This window comes from Stegastes partitus, unplaced genomic scaffold (genome assembly GCF_000690725.1).
Source record: "Stegastes partitus isolate 25-593 unplaced genomic scaffold, Stegastes_partitus-1.0.2 Scaffold129, whole genome shotgun sequence".
NCBI lineage: Eukaryota > Metazoa > Chordata > Actinopteri > Pomacentridae > Stegastes > Stegastes partitus.
The window spans coordinates 402,863-425,005 of NW_007577860.1; the positions used below are offsets into that span (position 1 = coordinate 402,863).

At 46.7% G+C, this 22,143-nt stretch overlaps 1 protein-coding gene across 2 annotated transcripts in view; it reads right to left on the minus strand.

Moving 5' to 3' along the window:
* Positions 1–22,143, minus strand: part of akap12b (A kinase (PRKA) anchor protein 12b) — a 51,221-nt gene that overhangs the window by 24,149 nt on the left and 4,929 nt on the right. For both annotated transcript variants that reach the window (XM_008278658.1, XM_008278659.1), the window contains exon 2: positions 1,233–1,308. In XM_008278658.1, coding sequence (XP_008276880.1) covers positions 1,233–1,308 — 76 coding nt within the window. The remainder of the gene's footprint in view (positions 1–1,232; positions 1,309–22,143) is intronic.

The window sequence follows — 22,143 nt, forward strand, 5'->3', positions numbered from 1 at the left end:
CATTGGTCCAGGACAGTTTGTTTTTTTTAAATTATTCTTTTCAGCCACAATTCAAAGCAACGTCTGATTTCACTAAATTATAATTTAGCTCATTTTTATTTATTATTATTTTTTTCAGTTTCTAGTTATTTGAGTAGCTGATGTGGATTCTGCTTCTCTTTAATGGACGGGACGAATACATGTGAGGACGGCTGGATGTCTGCGAACATCTGGATGAGACCTTCTGGATTAAAAACAGACAGAAAACTAGAATGAAGGCCTCACAGCTGCTTGTCTTCTCTTACTGAAGTCTACGTCCATGCTTGTCCAGACTCTTATTATATACGTATTGAGAACAGAGTTGTGCTGGAGACAAGCTTCAAACATGGCCGGACACATCTTCAACTCAACACAACAGAACATCTGTACAGTCACTGAAGCTCCAAGATTAGAGCCACCAAGTCAGCAGACCGACTCAGCCGGTGTAGTTAGGGGGTATAAGCCTGAATAGAAACAAGCCAGAGCATGTGTGCCCTCCAGCAGAATGGTAGCTGGGTGCCATCATGTTCTACGAGATGAGGTGGACCAGCAGCACCAGAGTGACTTTGACCTTTTGGATATAAAACATCATCACTTCCTCATTTTATCCTGGTAAGAAATTTGCATGAAATGTTGTTTAGTGGAGTCACAGTGACCTTGGACTACCAGAATATAATCTGGTCACCCTCATGTGGACGGGACAGGATGGAGTGAAGTTCCCTCCAGACATTCCTGAGTTATGATGTGTATAAGAACGGGACGGATGTGAAGTCACAGTGACCTCCACCTTTGACCTTCTATCACCACATTCTGATCAGTTAATCCTTGACTGCAGGTGAACGTTTGTGCCACGTTTGAAGAAATTCCCTCCAGGTGTTTCTGAGATCCTGTGTTCATGAGAAAGGGACAAAACCCAGTGGCTCCGGCCACCACTGTGGCAGGCACAGAAACGATGCTGGTATGCAGGCGGATGTGAGTGTGTGAGGTTTCCAAGTGTAAAGCCCGTGTAGGCGTCCCCTGTATGTTAACTAAGGGATTAGTTCAGGATCATGCAGGTCGTGCAGAGCCACAAAGACATCTGCAGGCAGATGAAAGCTGACCCACACAACCCAGCTCACCTGCTGCTGAAGACACAGCAGAAGATCCCAGACACAAAGACACATAAACACTGACCCAAAGTCACACACAGTCAATAAACACACTGACACACAAACCTTCTGCCAGCGTGTTGTCCTCCGAGCGTCCGTTCAGGCTGGTCATGCTGGAGATTTGGCCGTTCTTCTGCAAAGGCTGAAAAAGAGGCAGAAAAGACGAGACAATGAGTCCAGAAATGTCTTTAACAAATAAATCTGCATGCACATACACAGAAGCACATCCTGTATGCAGCTTCCCCCTGAGAACAGTTTGACATTTTTGGAACTGAACGTCCCGCCTGGCTTGGCGAGGGTTTCCTACGATGACTCCCGTCTGTGCGCTCAGGACAAAGCTAGCGTTAGCCAGCGGCTCAGTTTAGCTTAAAGTACAAACCGAAATTAGGGAAATATTGGCAGTTCAGCAGTGACAAAATCTGCCACCAGCTCCTCGAACACTTGCTTTGTTGTCACTTTCATGTCTGCTCGTGACAAGACGTGGTCAGCTTCTCTTTTGGTAGCTTCAGTGGAAACAGCCACCCGGCACAATGCAACGCTATGAAACCTCTAAAGCTCACTCATTAACAGCTCTACAGTGTTTGTTCAGAAATGTGCCAGTAATTGTACTTCTTTTGGTGATTTCTTGCTGTAAGTAGCCTGTTCCTCAGCAAACAGCATCTGACCGTCCAGAACATTTGTTCAACTCTCCATAAAACCAAAACCTGTTGTTTCCACATGTGTTTCTGTCCAGATTATCCGCCCATTCATTCATGTCCATCCACTTGTCTGCTATCTGGTCGTGATGGCAGCAGGCTAAGCAGATCATTCCAGACCTCCCTCTCCCCAGCAATGTTTTCCAGTTGCTTCTGGGGGATCCCAAGGCATTCCCAGGCCGGATAAGATATGTGACCCCTCAAGCGAGTACTGGGTCTACCCCAGGCTCTCCTTGCAGTTATACATGCCTGGAAAACTTCCAAAGCACTGCATCCGGGAGGCAAATTGACACAAAGGAGCAGTGACTCTTCTCCAAGCTCCTTCTGGATGTCCAGACTCCTCAGCCTATCTACAAGGCTTACCCCAACCACCCAAAGGAAGAAACTCATTTCGGCCACTGCCATCCGTGATCTCCCTGACCCTTCTGTATGTGTCCAGAATATGGAGACTGGGGCTTCCCTTCTGGAGCAAGGCCCATGAGGGTAGCTCGCCAGCAAGTGTGTGGTGGCCGAAAATTCCTCCATGGAGCAGCCTGAAGAAACACCATGGAGCCGATGCCTCGTGAGCCTGATGGAGGGGTGGATGGAGGGGTGTGGTGAGCTGCAAACCAGGCAGTAGGCAAGTGCAGGCATCTGGTTACGCTGACCTCTGAAGTGGCTCTAGGGATGTGGAACGTCACCTCTCTGGTTAGTTCTGAGTGCCAGACCAGCTGTTTGGCCCTTTTCAGTCTTTATGCTAAGCTGAAGAAAGCTAAGCTAACAGCTTCTTGTCTCTAAGTCCACGTGTAGCTCTGTGCTAATCTCCTCTTCTAACTCTCAGCATGAGCCCAAGTAAACTGACTTCCCAAAGCTACTTCTTCAAGGCATTCAAAACAAGGACAGCCTTCAATGGAAAAAAGAAGAAGAGAAAAGAGCAGTTCTGTTCATCCACCAGCATAAACCCAGACCAGCTAATAGAGGCCTTTATCTCAGCCAAACCATCACGTTGTAGGATCAGTACATCAACCTGCCAGGATGCTGTTGGATCCTTACATGGTGCTGCCATCACACACCCATAAACAGTTCTGCAGTTTAAAGACCAAAACAACCCGCAAAGGACAAAAATAAGTAACTCACATCAAGACAAACTCACGTCATTCGTCACCATCAGCTGATATTGTTTTATAGCTAAATCAATGGTAAGCTACCAAACAACTGTAAAAACGAGCTACAGTAACTAAGAAGACGATTTAAAGCACAATTAACAAGTTAACAGCACACAGTCTGGCTCACAGCACTTCTATCAGAGGACCTGAGCCCTGACAGAGACCAGCTGACAGCCGGACAATAGCAGGCAGCTCTGAGCTTTGTCTGTCTGCCGGGGGAGAAGCAACCAGAGCCTCCCCACAGAGCCACTCATATAACTAATGGACAAGGCAGGCTCCATTCCCAGCCACCCAAAGTCCTGTAGGAAAGCCCTGAAAGTCGACACCACAGAGGAGACAATCTGCTCGGGACAGGTTGAAGAGACGAACTAAAAGAAGAAGAAAAAGAAAATAGAAGCAGATTAAAGGAGGGGAGGGAGGAACCGTTCATCAGGCGGAGGGCTGGTGTAGCTGCTTGGTGAGGAAGGACCAAAGCAAAGAAACAGGACAAAAGACGAAGCCACAGAGATGAAAAGTGTTCAGACAGTAGACATGTATTTCCATTTCAGATGCAAATGATCAGACTGAAGGACGCTCAGAGAAATCCCTGCAGTCAGGAGCTTCGTTAAGGTAAAGCCTGACTCGTGGATCCTGCTCTCAGGTGGCTGCAGACTTTGACAGATGAACACATGGTAGTCAGGACGTTTATGAGATACTTCACAAACCTGTCAAACCATTTCTACACTGATGTGTGTGTAAAAGTGTAGCAAGATGTTTAAAACGTTGAAGTTCAACTCCTGTAGGAAACCCTGAATAAACCTGCTCCAGTCAGGGTCCTGATCATCGATTGACGAAAAATGGATTTATTTTATTTTGTTTTTTTAAATCGGCCTTCAGTAACTGATGAGGTCAGATCAGGGTGTGTTCATGACTCTGAGCTGATCGTCAGCGTTTATATTTCACCACAAACACTCCACTGTTGAACAAGGCCACACTCATTTACATTTACATCCACAGCAGCTTTTACTTCACATCCTCATACAACACTCAGAGCTGTTTCTCATCCACATGTCAGGAGCTTCTAGAGTCATCGTCTACGTCTTCTTCAGACTCAACAACATCATGACTGCAGTTCCTACATGTGATGCCTTTACAGACTCCACAGGCCCAGATGCTGGTGACCCGGTTCTTCTGGCAGCTGCCGGTCGCTGCAACCTACGATTCCAACGAATGAGTTGGCAGGTATTCATGTGTTTCCCTGACTACATGGATCTGTATCGATCTGCACTCAGATGTTTGCATCCCCCTCATATCACACACAGAGAAACACAGGAGGCTCCATGGATTTGGATCATCCGTTATGAAAACAGCTCAGCAACTCGTAGGCAGCAACAAATCAGGAAAGAGCTGCTTCTTGCTTTAGTGAAACTTTACCTGACATGAATGATCGAGATGCACAAAGAATCCCAAACATGCACTCCTGTCGACGCTGCAGAGACGCAGCTCTGTCCGGTGACGCCATTATGCAGCTAGGCTTCAGGACAATGGACTGAACCAATCAGCTGTTGGAAGGACAGAACTTCTGATTTGTTTGTGTTGGCCTCTGATCTGCCAAACTACTCTGAGCTGGCTTTGACTGCCGCTGGCCGTGATTGGCTGTAGATGTAATCAGACGTCTCCAAACACATTCACTGCAAAAGCATAATACAATCATACAGTTCATGTTTGTTCACTGCCGGCCAAGTTCACCCACCCAGAAAGGTTCAGTAACGAGATGGAGAACGTCGCTGTGAGCTCATGAACAATATGGTTCCTAAGTGCACACGGTGCCGTTCTGTGGTCGTTGCTGAAAGGCTCGGTCCACCCAGGAACACGGTACCTGAGTACAAACACGTCAACACTACTGGCTCATCAGTGCACGGCCTGTGGAGCTGTTAGGAAGAAATAAACTACACATCTGAGCTGATGCAACGTTTCAGAGCTGATTGATAAGTTGTTGTGAATCCTGTTAGACCAAATGTGCACCGTGCAGAGCTGCAACATGACATCATTTCCTGTCTCCTTTAATAATCACAACAAACATGGCAGCCAGTGCACAAGCATGTGCTGCACCTTCACAGCTGTTTTACGTATTTGCAGTTTGTGAATGATGGTTATCTGTGAAACACGACGATGCCTCCATCTGCAGCCTCACTAACTGCTTCATGGAATGGGCCACTGATCATAAACATTCAATTTAAAACCCAAGTGAAACAAACCAGACTATCAGACTATCATTGCCTATTAGGATCATTTACACCCACACATGCACTTGCATGCATAAAAAGCTCACTGGTTCTACGTTCACAGAGGAGGACGATCCTGTCATGTTCGTCCCTTAAAAGCCACAAGAGCCTGAGATCAGCCTGGATGTGGGAGCCATCAGCTGACCTCCAGACCTGCAGCGACCCCAGCCTCCCTAGTCTTCCTCATGACTGGCATTCCTGGGATTCTTTGCCCCCTTCACCAAGATCCCACAGATCTAAAAACACCTGACTTTACATCCCCCCAGTGTTCACCCTCCGACCACCTCTGTCCCTGAGCTAGACTGACAGAGGTCTTGGTACGCCCGGTATCCCCAAGAACTGAGTCCGTATTGGACAAATCCACACATAATGATGTTTGTTTAGGGTGAATGCAGGAAGTGTTGTTCCCCACATGCAGAGAGGTGAAGACAGAGCTGATCAGGGTGTCGGCTCGCTTCACAGCACATCTGGTCGTCTCAGTGGAGACTGAAGGTTGTGGTCCATCACAAACCTGCTGGTAGTCTGTTCCTGTGTGCTCCCTGGAACCGTTCCACTTCACCATCACTTAGGAGATGTATTTAAAAATGCTGTTGCCAGAAGCAGACATTATAAAAGTAAAGTTGTTTTTTTAAATTTGGCATTGAGTTTAAATTGGAGAATAGTCCAGCAGTGATGTGTTGTGATGTAGTATGTGTGCGTGTCCATGTATGTGCTGGTGTAAATGTGACAGCAGCACATACATGTGAATAGGTCCGGTCACGCTTCTGCTCAGGGAGTCCGTTTTAAACTCAGGTTGTCTTTAACCCTCTGAACCCCAGCAGCTTTCTGGACCCGTTATTTGGTTCTGACACATTTTGTTCTCACTGCGGGTTCATTTCTAGCTGCTCCATGAAGTCCTGAACCACTGTGGAAACAGCACAACCACGACTAGAAGAAGAGACTAATCTAAAATATGTTTCGTGAATGTGACTTAGTTATGCCATAAATCATAAGGGAAAAAAAGGAAAGCTGAATTTCTTTGATTTTTTTTAAAACAAAGTTTAAATCTGTAATCAACACGTACAGTTTTTCTAAGTTCCCCTTTAGGTGTCACTGATGTTGGAAAAGCTGTGGCTCTAAACACTACAGACGTTTTTCTAGTTATGTTTCTATAACCTCTACAGACTTCTCACTACTCTGCACGTTAACCCCAGACACATGTTTCACCATGCTGAGGGCATCTTTGCTGCATTGTTCTCACTGATCAGTTATATTTTATTGTGTTCTTTTCTTGCTCTGACTTGTCGTCTCCTCGCCGCCCCGTGGAAACATGGCCCACAGTTCACCTGACAAGCCGACAGGATGTCGCACAAACAGCTCATGTTTGGTCAAATTCTAACTGGAACATGTAGAATAAAGTGAATTTGCCTTTCAAAGCTGCTGGCGGGTTCTGGAGCTCAGAGAGGTCCAGGTCTGGAGGACTCGAGGCCTCACCAGTCGCTACAGCTGAACAGAAGGTGGCTGCAGTCTGTCAGCAGCTCACTTGTTTTATCTGTGATGTAGACTTCTGACAGGGAGGAAGGATGTGTGACACCCTGGATTCATTAGGCATTGATTTATTGTTGGTGCTGTTTGGGAGCTTCGATGCTAAACTCTGGTCTTGTGACTGTTTTCAGTCTCCAACACATTTCTGTTGCTCTGCATCGAGGACACGACTTCTGTCCCTGAGGCTGCTTCAATGAAAATTAAATTGAATCTAATGAAGTCTTCAGAAGTGAATCCATCCTAATTCTGCCACAGATCAGGTGATTAAAGGATCTCATATCTGTCACATTTATAAATCACTGTGAGCAGCGAGGAGGAGGTGTGCTGGTATTAAAAGAATCTCCGTTTATCATCGCCGTGACCTGAAACTGAACCGACTGAAAAACTGGTGCTGTGACGCCCGAGCAGCTCTGAATTCCTTTCACGAGTGCTCCCACAGAATATGTTGAAGTTTGGTTGCCAGTTGTGCATTTTTTGCCGTGTGCTGGTCAGCATGGTCTGCCACAGAGACCCGGAGACAGACGTCCTCCTACAAACACAAGCAACGAGAAAACAACGGAGTCAACAGAAGGGGATTGTTCTCTGTCTGACCGGCTCTCCCTCTAATACGATCTAATGTAGTTTGGACTGATGGAGAACATTTGAGGAGCCGTGTTTCTATTTATGAGGAGATGTGACTGATCCTGTCGTCTATCATCGGACTGCACAGACAGACTTGATGTAGGAAACACTTCCTGCCTCTCTGATGCCTACTCAGCTCTTCTGTCTCATCTTCCATTATCTCAGGAGGCTAAATACTTTCTCTCTACGCTTCCCTCTGCGCAGCCTCTTTTACTCCAGTGTTGTTGCATCTATCATGCGCTGGGTGTTGTCAGCCGGCAGACTCACGCTGAGTCACCGTCCACACTTAGAAATAAATGCTGCAGCTTGTGTTGTCCAACTTGTAGAATGAAGCTGTGCCATGAGAACCAGTGGCAGACCGGTGGAGGGAACTAGCTGGAGGCCGAGTGGACCTGTGTGTCGTCCAGAAACACATTCCTGCATGCGGTGGCATCATCATCATTCAGCGCCATGAAGCACTTCAGTTGATTCAGAATCCGTCCTGCAGCTGGAACTATTCCCAAACTGACCAAATGTGTACTGATTGGATCCGAAAATCCCCAACAGGTCCTCCATCAGAACCATGTGTCAACACAAGCGTCCGACTGGAGGACTGAGCCGCTCCACGACTCTGACACGACATCTGAAGGACTTCTTCTCACCACTGAAGTAAACGCGTGGTTGATAAAAAATAATGAAATAAATCATCTACTTTGCTGATTTAAACCTTTTAAGTTTCAGGCATTACTTTGATGGCTTTTGTTTACAAAGTAATGTCGGTAATTGCATCAACTTAATATCGTGTAATTCAAACTCAAGTTAGTTGATTTACAGCTAAATTCAAGTTCAGCACATTTAGTGAAATTGGCTTTAAAACTTCGTCTTCTCTCCTCCCAACTACACACTTATGCAACTTTATCAAACTGCCAGCTTTGAACTATTTACGCTCATGAACACTTTCAAATTCCTTCTGGATGAAGTGGAAATACTCGCTGGAACAACTTCATTTTTCTGAGTAATCAACTTAAAAACTGTTTAACTCATTTTGTTTGCTTCCTGGTTTGTTTCCAGCTGAACCACATCTGCCGTCCCACTGATCCACTGACTGGTTTTTACGGGGAGAGGAGTTATTAACTGGTAATCGTTGGATGACAGAGGAGCATTTCTACTCATCTCACCAACGTCTCTTTCCCCTTAACTGTAATATAATCACCATAGACTTCTGTATAAAGCACTAAATCAATGTCTTGTTCTACATCTTTGTTAACTTTGTGTGACATAAATCTGAACTTCAAGCTCTTCAAACCTCACTTCCTGCCAGTTGCATTCAAACCTTCACAGATCACTGGGTGCATCTCACCGATACGTAGGAAGAGCTTCAGCCTGAACCAGTCTGTGGTGCATCTTCATTATCACATAAATACTTCAAAGTGTGACTAAGCTTCTGTGGGCAGAAGGCTTCAGATAAACTTTAAATCCTCCCCATCCCATCGTCCACATTTCAGGATTCTGGTTTCCTGCTATCTGCCTGTGTCGCTGGCTCCAGGAGAGACACAAAAAACCTGCTGTGGTCTGAATCACTCCACAAAAGCCAGAGGAGCAGATTTATATCCCTTAAACCAAACAGAGCTCAGGAGGAGGGAGTTAATGGAGGAGGAGAGGGTGACACAGCTGGCCAGTCCCGTCTTAAACCCACGTCTCCAATGTCAGAGCAGTTGGAGAGAAGAGGGCAGTTTACAAACGAGGCTCAGAGGCCGTTATTTAAATGTGCAGGATTGTCTTTATAATGTCATCGAACAGGCTGCAGGAACCCGTGCAACACTGATTTAGGAGCTCACGTGTTAACAAGCAGCAGGACCGTCGTGGTTTATTGTCTGCATTTGATCCGGTTTCATGGAAAACGCTGGTGATTTATGCGTTATTATCACAGTAGCTTTAAAAGCCCACATCTGAGGCTGGAGCAGGGTATGAAAGCAGCTATTACTGGAACAAATAAATGTAGAAATCCTCGTAGAAATAAGCAGATATCAGACAATGTTTTCCATCTCACCAGTAAACGTCCATCATAGCACGACGATGAAGCCAGAACAGCAGTCATGAGCCGCCCCATCTGGCCGACGTCCTGGTTTTACTCCCGTATCTGGACTCAGTGAGCGGCTGCTGAAGAGGCAGGAAGGCGTCTGTTTGCTGGTGAAGCAGTTCAGTAACACGAGCCATCACCTGGATTATCCTCAGGAGGACATATGCACACACAAGCAAACTCGCTGCAGGAGATAACGGCCTAAAGACTCTCGGCGGGCTCGTGTTTAGCTCGGCACAGTTAACCTCACCACCTCTGACCCTGAGGTGTGGATCGGGCCTGGAGCCAGACCAAAGCAGGACGACACCGGAGGAGGGAGAGCGACCGAGCCGAGGAGGAGGCAGCAGAGACGTGGAGGCAAAAAACAGGAAAACAATGACATGAGTTCCTACCTTGTGGGTCGTTATTTCATGTTTCTCTTTTCATGTAAAAACACTGATTTTTAAAAGGGAACCGACTGGATTTGCAAACAGAACATCTGCACGTTGCAGTGGTTCTGTTACCCGACTCTGGCACACAAGTGATTCTGCTTTGTAAGCTTTTTAACAGCTTTAACCCTGATTTAAGAAGAACTCACTGTAACGTCACACATGTTCTCTGTTTTGTTAGATTACACATAAACTCCTGAAGGAAGTTTTTCTCAGCATCACCGTGTAGTTTTGCTTTTAGTAGAAAACCTTGATAACTGCTGGGTGTACTGCCGTCCACATGGGTGCGTGCACACGAGCTAGACGTGGACTGCACTGAAAAACTTTACAGATCTTTTCCTGTAATTTTCTATAACATTCACAGCAGCTGCCATCGTGTGAAAACAGGCTGGAGGAGGTATTCACCAATAAACACATCACCCAGGTTTTACAGGAGGGTCCTGGGCCCCGTCTGAGAGTCCTGTCTGTCCCCCTTTTCCTCCCTCCTGCTCCATTCATGTCTCTTCACCCCTGCCAGCCCCCAATCTATTATAGTTGACCCCCACATTCAGTACATACCAAAGATCAAAGCCTGACAAGACCCCTGAAGAACACTCTCACTGTTTCCACAATCCATTACCTGCTCAGGTGCTCAGACTCGGAGTCCCTGTGCTTCTGACTGGACGCTGTTGTCTGTGAGAGTCTCTGCAGCACCGGACAGGTCTCGGGCTTCAGAAGATTCTGTGCAATAACCTGTCAGACATTCGGATCGAGCCAAATGTGACTCCATCGTGTTGCATCCAGATAACAGATTTACAACAGCGTGGAAGCTCTTCTCTGTACTTGAGGCTCTCACTCCCGTCGTCTCGTCCACTCTGCTCTTCATACGCAGCAGCTTTGCCAGCGTGACTTTATTGATGGTGGCTTTCGGGAAGGAAGCCGTCCGTTACCATCAATCTGTCGACTCTTCTCTGGCAGACACACAGGCAGGAGCTCCGTATGGAAGGACGGCCTGCTGCTGGTGTTTGTGTGTCCTCTAGTTTACCTCCAAGGTCGCTCCGGCATGGTGGCTGCAGGTTATGCTGAATTAAGTCCTGCAGTTTGCCTCAGGACTGGATGACTCAGGAAACGGGTGCATTTCAAACACCTGGAAGTCCTCATAACAACAAGAACAGCGACAGTCTCTGCATTTCAGCGGCATCGCTGTATTTGTTATGGGCAGAGCTGTAGTCGTGGGATTTGTACTGGAGTAGACTTGAGATCTAAATACGACAAAGATGGTTCATTGTACCACGACTGTATAAGCTCTGGTGCTAAATGGGCTGCTTCAGTGTCTGTAGGTCTAGATGCAGGATCAGGACGCTGTCTGGATGTGACGGACAGCACAGAGCAAAGCTTCATGGTGAGTTTGTCAGACGATGGATGTCTCACTCCCTGCTCACTATACAGGGTCCACTACGTAGTGATCCATGTAGGGAGCACCTCGGACGCTACTCGAGCTATTCATCACTCACTAGCCATGATTTGTGCCGTAGCAGCGTGGTACCAACACATCACATTCACAGCTTATTTCATAGCTAAGAAACGGGTAAAATAAGATTTAATAAAACGTAAACAGGAAACTACGAACATTTTACTGACACGCTCTCATTCGTCTTTCCATTTCCTGTCACGCAATGCATGATGGTCCATATTGCTGGTGTCACGGTGCATTGTGGGACATTTTGAGTGACTATACAGGTGTAACATTAGTAAGGTAGCATCCAGACAGCCCTACAGCATGATGAACACCCTGCAGAGCACTATGCAGGGCACAGGGCTGATGTTAGACAGCCAGCGTGGCAGCTGCTTGAACATGAATCTGAGATGACTGCTGGTGTCCAGAAACAGGAGCTCATGTAAATGAGAACATCTGTCATGAGACTTCAGCTGCATTAAAATGTGGAGAGAAGCAAACGAATGCAAACGCTGGCCCAGTTCAGGTAGAACAGAAACACAACAGGTGACATGAAACCACAGCAGCCCACCGGTTCTGAAAGTCCCTCAGCTCTACAGTTCCAACACGGTTCTGTCCCGTGGCCCAATGATCAAAGCTAATAGTTAGCATGCTAACAGAAAGAGTTTCATGTCGTTGTAGTGACACTAAAACAGCTCAGCTTGGTCGCTACGTTGTATTGTGACCTGAAGCTGTTGTCACATATCATCTGAGGAACATCCATCCATCCATTATCTATACACCGCTAAACCCTCATTAGGGTCACGGGGGGCGGAGCCTATCCCAGCCGACTTCGGGCGAAGGCAGGGGACACCTGGACAGGTAACCAGTCTATCACAGGGCTCTGAGGAACATGACGATCTGAACTGAATTTCATGGAAATCCATCCAATAATTCCTGAAACATTTCAGTTTTATGGTGGTTCCCAGACGTTCTATGGATTGTTGTGGGTCAGAACATCTCGCTCGCACGTTTATAAGTATTGGAACAAAGCACTGAAAGGACTCAGCTTCAGACATTTTTCTCAAAGCAAGTCCTCAAAAAGAGCTTTAAATCAGCTGTTTTTAATAGTAGCAGTCTGAGAACTGGACAGTTTGCACTGTTTTTAAAACTCTGGACTTGTCTGTGCATCGCTGCAGCTCCATGTGAAAGGATGTGAAGCGCTGCACAGGACGGTGTCGTGTTGTCCTACGTCTCAGCCCAGAAAACCACATCAGGCCCTCCGTGTGTGACTGTCAGCTGTGCCTAATTTCCAGTTCACATAAAGAGAGACGAAGGGACAGTGAATTAGATCAATCAAACATAACAACGATAAAAATAAGTCTCCGTGTCCTTGTGCCTGTTTGTGTGCGAGGAGGAAAGAGACAGAAGGAAATAAAAGCCTGAGACACACACCTGTTCGCTGGAGGACAACAGACGAGGCCAGGTTGTCCTCCTCTACCTACATCAGTGTGTCCCTCACCCTTTAACCCTGAGGCTCTATACCTCCCACACTCTGTCTGTTTTTCATCACCCCTTCATCTGTGCGGCTGCTACACTTGAACAGCAAACTGAGCCAAACAACAACAACAGCGTCGGTGCAGGAAAGACCCCCCAGGACACGATCACAATCAGGCCACTCTGGCCAGCGTTTGACCCCAGGGGCCTGCCTCTCTAACTGGGTTGAAACAACAAATCCAGCCTCTCTGCTGACCCTCCTGTCATGAGTCTCCAAATATCTCTAAACCCCAATAAGTCCTACATGTGAGAGGATGAGTGGGGAGAGCGGCTGTCTGGAACACAAGCAGACACCATAAACATGGTTTTAATTAGTGAAACACTGAAACCAGACTTTGTTTTTTATGGCTTCAGGCCTCAAATCACTCTTATTAGTCTATTAATGTCTATATGTTTGATCCAAGTTTAGGCTCAGAAACAACCTTCAGGGTCACATTTGTCACCTGAACAACCAACAGTGACTGACTGATGTGGAGCTGACGAACCGTTTCCAGAGTCACATGTTTCTGGATGTCATGTGTCTGAAAACCGACGTAGATTTCTCCTTAAAGCTAAAATCGGTTCCTTCATCTCCAGCGACAAGTTAATCAGAAAACCTGTTGGTGGGTTTGAGAAGCTTTTATTGATGAAAAAAAGCCAAACTGCACCATTTATCAGCCGGAAACTGTAGAACACAGGAAGAATCATCAGATTGTGTAAATGTCACCGAGCACATGCTGTGTGCTCCATGTGGCTTCTGTTGGGAAAATCCACCAAATAAAGCTTCAAATCATGACCACAGTCGCCTTGTTTTACATTTAAAGATTCACCAAAAACAACTGTTTGCACCAGATTGTATAAAAAACTAAAAACATCTGCACTCCTCAACACAGCTGAGGAGCTGCCCAGTGTTCAGATGAACTGCAGGTTGTGTTTGCACAGAGCTGAGCAGCAGACGAGACAGATTCAGATGAAACTAGAACGTACTGGATTGATAAAATAAATGCAGCGTGGTCTTAGAACCGTGCATCTGCAGCCTCCAGCAGGTCCAGCTGCCTTCCACTGAGATCTCCTCTGACTTGAATGACTGAGAATCTTCACAAATGCAGTTTCTGAGCTGCTGAAGTCTTTGTGCGTCTGTGAGCTTTCTCTGTGTGCTGGTGCTGGACATATAAACAGCTGTATGCTGCAGCTGTTTACCAGAGACCATGTGGTTCTGTGGTTCTGTGGTGTAATGATGAGCACTCTGGACTTTGAATCCACTGATCTGAGTTCAAGTCTCAGTGGAACCTGCTTCGCTAAAGAGTACAAGCTGCTTTTGCAAACTCTTATCACCAAAGACACTAAACGGCAGCTGTGACCGTCATCCTCCTCCTGCAGCTCCAGGTTGTCGTTATCGATCAGCTCAGAGCACATTTCTACCATCAGCCAGATGTGACAGATTTCAGAACAAACCTTAGTCATGCCTTTTCAAACATCCAGCTGTGTGTCATTTGGCTTTAATGCTGTAAAAGGAGACATGTGAAGGACATCAGCGCTGGAAGCAGCTTGTCTTCCTTCCAGAACACATCCCCTCGCTCGGCTGTCCTCGTCTCATTGCTTCATTCATCAAAAACACAATCCACATGTCAACAGAGCAGCTGTTTACTGCTTAAAGACAACATTTCCATTTGCCTCAAATGAGTGAGCAGTGACCGTCTGATTCCCTGTGCTGTATGTTCCTCATTATGCCGAAGCAGCAGGAAGCGTCATGAGACACCACTTAGGCTCCGACTGTACATGTATGTGAGCGGTGGCGTCAGCGCCGGTACCGAGTGAGCTCAGTCCCCGTTACAGCTGGAGTCTGTTTGGTTGTTTTGCATTTCCTGATGTCTCTCGTTATCTCTCGTTTAGGTAATGACATGAGCCTTAACATGCTGCTTTAGCTGAACAAAGATGCAGCGTGATTTAGAAACTGTAATAAGTGTCACAGGTCCTGGAGGGCAACTCAGTCAGCAGAGACACACACACACACACACACACACACCTATACACACACCTATACACACACACACACACACACACACACACACACACACACACACACACACACACAGGTTTGAACACGGTTCCGGTTCGTACTCAGCGAGCAGCTGACATGATGATGACGTGAAGTCGTCGGTCGTCTCTGTGAATAAACACATTCAGCACTTTAACCTCCTTCTGCCTTGAAGCGGCGTTAAAGTGCTTCTACACGGTGAATGTTCAGATCTCAGACGTCTCTGCATCTCCGTTCACAACCACAGCACTGCAGCTCGAGCACACCAGCTCACCCACGACTCCGCTCGAACACTGTCAGACTAACATGGAGGAGTTCAGCCGGACACGACCGAACCAGAAACCGATTCAGGAGAAGAATAATGACACAAGAAGTGTAAGTCTGTTAAAAATAAAACCCTGGACGTCTGAAAGCTGCAAGTCACAGCGTTGCCTTCTTATTTCTCTCATTCTGAGTCTTCCAGCTGATTAAAAACACCAAACGGACACGATAACGAGGTTTAATCAGAGCTAAAGTCACAACCTTCGCCTCCTAAGAGCCAACAGCAGGTCGTCATGCTGTTATTGGAGGATCCAATTAAAATCAATCAGTGGCCGTTTTGCAGATGCACTTTAAGAAAATTAGACTTTAAGGATGTTAAAAGTTCTGTCAGCATTATTATATATTTGTATTATTATTATTACAAAGCCTGAGTGTTGCTCATCCACATGTTTTAATTCACTAGTACACAAACCACATTGTTTGAAATGAGCTGCAGAAACAAGCCGACCCTCCATAAGGAGGAGTTTCACCTGACAATGCACAGTATGTATATTTTATATACAGAGCAGCAGCACATCTCATCACCTGCTCCTCTGATGCTGCATCTCGTCTTGTCAGTGTTCAGACAGCTGCAGGATGAAACTATGAACACGTTATAAAGTGAAGCTCTGCATGAACATGTTATGTAAGTAAGACGACTTCATCATGATGAAGAATGTGTAGGATCAGAGGTAAAAGGCTTTTTGGGCCTCAGGTGTCCACTGGACCTGATCTTTCAGAGCCAATGGTTGACCAAACGCTAACTGCTGTAGTGGATCAACAACAGACGAGGAGCTGCCGACCCAGCAGCCTGTTGTTCCAAGAAATGACATCACTTGGGCTTCAGTTTGTGGTCTAGATGCGCTTAATACGACAGATTTTCTGACTGTGAGCAGAACGGCTCCGTCCTACGGCTGCAGCCAGCGATCACGTTCATCATCAGTGGAACAACTGGATGAGCTGCTTTGTCTGTATAACGTCAGAAAACGGCGACAAACGTGTTTCTGAAAAGCTCAAGATGCCACAAATGTCCTGTTCTGTCCACAACATCAAGCTGCTGAGTTCACTGTCACAGAGGAGGAAAGGAACCAGAAGACATCTCAGATTTATTATCACAACATGTTGACTCTTTTTTTAATTACTCAGTTATTAATTTAATTAATTGACGACTCTTCAATCAATCAATAGTTGCAGCTGCACCTCTTGCACTCCGTTAACCCTGTGAACACATGGAGAAACAGGTGGAGCTCATTCTGACTGGTTTAGACGCTATTTAGTTCCATTCACACACGACAGCAATGCATTATAACAGATCAGGTAGAAGTAGAATATCTCTCCCTAGAATGACAGAAACCGTCTGATGTTTAGGTCTGACTGTATGTAGATGTGTGTGTGTGTGTGTGTTTATACAGTAACACTACACACACCAGAGCAGCTGCACTGTGGCTATGACTCAACGTTTGTCCTTCAAATGCTCCGACTCCCACCAGGACGCCAGAAAAAACACACTCATGCACACACACACGCCTACATCATGACCTCACACGTCTTCCTGTGCGCTCAGTGCAGCAGTTAGTGCTGCATCAGGACCAGAGCTGATGAAAAATGGATGTGCAGAGAGGAGCAGCAGAGAGGAAGGCGAGGCAGAGAGGGGCTGAGGACTAAGAATAGTCCAGGTTTTCATCTCAGTATAGCTCTCATAAAAAATGACCTGCTCCAGAGCGCTGAACGCCCGACGGCTCGGCAAAAGGCCTTTCAGTGGACAACAAACGCTCTCATCTCCAGTAAAACAACAGCATGGTGTGTTATACATGGTTTGTAATTAGGAGCCGTTCCTCCGTTAGTCCTCATATGTGTTTGTTTTTACAGAAAACATGAGAAGCCGAGGCTGGTGGTCGTACAGCTGGACCGTCTGGTGTCCCTGACAGAACTATAAATGCTTGTTTCTGGGTATTGTCAGCGTAACTTCTCATTTCATCAAAGGGACAGACTCTGCAGGAGCTACTTAACTATGAAAGAGCTGCCTGGCTTCAGGACATACAAAAGGTACCATCAAACAAAATGGAGAAAGCTGGTCCTCACGGAGCAGGTCAGGCTGGACGGGCTCCAAACTACAGACACTGACGAGGGAATAAACACTTCATCTGAAACTCTGATCCACTGACAGCCGTCAGACAGGAGGAACCGTTTAAAGCATCGTCTCTGTAATCATCCTTTAATCAGATCATGTGTGTGATCGTCTGGTTCCTATTGAACAATCGTTGTAATTCGGAGGGCAGCCGGTCTTCTGCGTTACCTTTGCTGTCACACGAGGACACAACAGTGAGCAACAGCCTGCCTGAAATAAGGACACTGCTGTGGATGAGCCGCCCAATCATAATGATTGATTTGGCCGAAGAGGCTGTAAGAGCCCCAGTGGGACAGAGAAGGAGACGGGCCGGGACAGATCCAGGATGTTCAGCAACGTGTCGTCACCACAAGACAATGATGCTCAGGGAGGAAAACCTCCCAGAACACCTCCAGCAAGAAGAAATGCTGCCGTGTGCTGTTAAATAATGTGTTTGTGCAAGTCAGATGTGAATATAAAAAGATTCTAAGTCATCAACTGAATTAACTACATTTTCCAATTTGTGGTCATGCAATCCGAGTTAAGCATCACTAATCCTGGACCAGTCAGCTCTCTGCAGCACCAGCAGCACTGGTCTGCTCAGTGTGATGTCTTATTTTACACTCCGCTGACAGTCAGCTGTTGTTTTAACTGAATTTATTACAGTTTGGCCTCTGATCCCTAAAGCGGGTTTCTATATGAATCGATGTCTTCCAACCCTAAATGATCACATCAGAAACAACCCAGAGGAACACATCGGAGCTCAGGTTCACTGTTAGAAATCAAACATCTGATCCCTTCATGGTGGGAATGTGACGGTAAATGTCTGTAACAGCAACGTCAGATGTAGATACTGGTCATAGTCTGGAATAAAAAAAATAGCAAATTAGCAACGCTAGTCACCTGAAAGGTGATTTGGGAGGGTCACCGAGTGGAGGGGACATATCACCTGTCAATGCATGTTTTTGGGGGTTTTTGTGAAAAGTTCTTCTCCACCATGAACTTTCATCAGTCCAAGTGCAGGTCCAGACTTACTGATGAGCATCTTCAGGCCACACTGAGGGTCTCAGGTGCTTCCTCCCTCCAGCCAGATGTGGGCCAGCTGTAGCAGGAAGCCCTGCAGGTCTCTGGCTGCAAGGAGCAGGTAGGAGGAGCCGATGTTCTGGAGAACCTTTCATGTTCTGAGTTGTTATGAATAAAGACTGAGAGGATTGGATCTGTTGGACTTTTTCTGGAATACTTGAAGCCCTTGTTTTGTGGAAGGCCTCACCCAGACTCTACCTCCAGCAGGTACGTTGAGCTGGAGACCCCTGACCTAAAGGCTTGAAGAGGGAAACACATCTACCACTAAACCAACATAAGAGAACACACTGAGAGTATAATGATGCTTGTGTGCAGCGAAGTCCTGCCTCCCTGCTGTGCACACACACAGCGTATGAGGTGGAGTCTGGAGGGAAACATCCACCGCTGTCAACACTCACAGTGATCCAAGTTATAACTAATGACATCTGATGATCATTTGTTCCACTGCATTTCCTGAGTTAACTCAACAACAAAGTATTTTTAACTTTTTATTTGAGCTCTGCTGCATGTAAACAAGTGAAGTGATGATGAAGCTGTGAACCAGGACACATTAGCACTGGACAGACAGACGGACGGCCAGAGGAGGAAAAAACAAGCATCGTTATGTAATAGTTGATCCATTATTAGATGTAATTATTAAATTAAGGGTGAGGGGGGAGAGGGCAGAGGAACAAACACCAGCGTCTGTTTTTACTGTAGCGGAGCTGGCAGCCAATCAGAGGGATGGAAAATGGGAGGCTGGCTGAGGGACGGACTAATTAGCAGAAAGCCACTTCCTGTTTCTCCTCAACGAGAAAGAAGAAGAAGAAGAAGAAGAAAGCTTTGATTTTCCTCTCAGACGGAGAGCAGACGACCTGAGAGCTGGTCAGTGTGGTAGAACCCTACCAGCTGTGGAGATCCACACGCTCCAGACAGCAGCTTCCTGTTTGCTTTTTGTTTCACCTTCATCCAACAAACTTTCTCAGTTCTGACTGACTGATGGGGAGATGTGTTCAGTCATGGAGCAGAGGGTCCATCCAGGACCTGGGCGTGGCTGCCAGGTGAGGGACAGCTCCAGGTGATCATGGTGAAACGTGTTCTAGTGATGTCATGGACTGGTCCTGTGTTTAGAGATGGTGGTTCCACTTCCTTTCCTCCTCCCTCAGACCATCTGATCCCGGTCCAGTACGCTCTCTGCTGTTATGGTACCGTACTGCTGCACGCTGCCATACTGGGCTAAGCAGCCAGTCTGACAACATTTTCCCTATTTTGTGACTTCACATGAAGCTTTTACAGAAAATTCAACAATTCAGAATGCAAAGCAAACCAACACCACTAAACCATGGACCAGCCCGGACTCCAGTGGACTCCATCCCCATGCTTTCTGCATTCCTGTGTTTCATCCTGTTTCTCCTGTAAAGCACACTTGGTTGGTTTTGGAAGGTGGCTGTATTCTGCCCTCCTGTACATTTAATCACTGGACCGTCCGCTCTAACTCGACTCATGACTCATCAGCTAGAATCTGTGCGCCGCTGAAAGACGTTTGAGCCGCTGCAGCAGTGAACTCACCACTTAGTTTATAGAAGTAAAGACAAAAAATATATAGAAGTAAAAGATGCAAATAAACAGGAAGGATGGGACTGATTCAGTTTTCTATGCATGCAGTCCACTGACAAGTCTCAGTCACACCAGGTGTCATCTAGCACAGGTGTTTCTCAGGTACCTCGCTGCTACTGTCAATACTCACATCTTAATATCCACTTTACACCTATTGTCACTTATTTATATTCATCTCTCGGCTCTACAGACTCCTGTTTGGATCTTGCTAAATGGGACTCGTACGTTTGTTCTTATAATGACATTAAAGGGTTCTGATGCTATAAAACAACAGCAGCTGCAGTCCAGGTTCTGTTCAACAGGTTGGACTTTACATCTTTGAAATGCAGTCCTAGTGTGCGCCTGCTCGAATACATGAAGGTATGTTCTGAGTGAAAGCCACTGCTGGGTTGGTCCACATGATGCAGGTACCTGCAGAGCCCCGCCCTGGTCCCATACCTCCACCTCCACCTCCACCTCCACCTTCAGCAGCAGATCTTCACCACGCTGCGTTTGCTCCTTTGTTTTCTTACCTGAGCCCATTTTGGCTCAACCTCTGTCATCAGTGTCCTTTTAAAACCAGGCAGGAGGAGGACTGAGGGGAACAATCGGCTGATTCATCTGCCTTTGTGTCACGCTGCCGGGCCTCCCTAGAACCTCCCTCTCTCTCTCTCTCTCCCCCGGGGGCTCCTCACCCGTCCCCTCTCCTCTCGCCCACCCAAAACGCCTCTCCAGCCCCCCTCCCCCCCACCGGGGCACACGGGGGCTCCTGGCTTGTCCCCCCATCCCGGCTCTTCTCAATGGATCTTCTGTCCGACCTGCCTCCCCCCTCCTCCCCCCTCCTCCCCCCTCTCTGCTAAACAGGATAATCAGAGCAGCAGCATCTGATCAGCCGCAGCTCATTATCCAGGAACGCAGCAGCCTTAATCAGGACACATTACATTACATAACATGATGGTAGATCATTGGAGTCACCTGCCGCTGCTATTGTGACGGGCGGAGGAGCCGACATGTGACTCAGGTCCCATGTCTGCACTTTGCTGTTTGTGGTGCTGCTGTTCATCTGTGAGTCTGCAGATGAGACCGGTTTAGTTCAGAGGGTTTAGTTCTGTAGCCGTAATGCGTATTTACAGGAAGCTGCCGTCTGACGGGGGTGCAGTCAGATCGCTATCTGCATGGCCTGAAGAGCAGGTTGAGACTTAACGCTGTCAGGCTGACCTCGGCCTGTAATACGATAAGAAGACATGTTCTGATCTTGTGTTTTCTGTTTCAGTGTAATTTCCAGTTTACTCAGGTCACACTTCACCTGAGCTCAACTTTCAATGTGCAGTCATGCAGATCCATCACCTGAGTGGAGACGCAGAAGTCGTTCCATCACCTAAACACCAAACTGCTGCTGCTTCATTACAGCTCAACATCTGTTCATCACCAACGAGTGGATTCTCAGTCTTCAAGGTCATTTTAATCCAGAGTCTCTTAAAGACGTTTCAGATCTCATACTAGAGGCCCATCGTCGTGTGTCCTCAAGAACTAAAAAGAGAAGTCCAGCTGCCTTTTACTGCAGCTCTCAGGATTTATTTATGACCCACGCAGCATTCATGACATCACGCTGTGTTGTGGTGGAGAAATGTTGAACCTTCACACTCACACAGGCCTCTGTGAACACACACAGTGCTTTTTGCTAAGTTATATAATCATGAAGCCATTTTGTTTTCTGTTCTGTTTCAATCCAAAGCAAAGAAGAAATCTCCTTGTACCTGGATGGATAAAGCCCCAGATCGAAGTAGTTGGCTGGTGTCTGCAGACCAGCATCACCTGCACAGAGCTCACAGCTATGTGCATCTTTAGCTGGTTGCACAACTATAATCCAGGATTTTTTCAACCTTTTGCAAGAATTAAGAGTGAATTAATGCACAAGCTTCACATCTCTCCAGTCAGAGTCCACCCTAACCCCAACCCTATCATCAGCTGATGTTGACACTTTTTCAAAAGAGAAACCTGGAACATGTTCGACCAGCAGGGATGCAGATCTGGGTCTGTACAGGACTTCTGGGACATTACTGGTGACACTACATAAATCCAAGTCCAGAACAGGCACTGATGGAGGTTGTGGAAGCTTCTGTAACACGTTTACATCCAATCAGATTCCAGCGTAACCCGGTAATGCACTGATCCCGTAACTTATTTA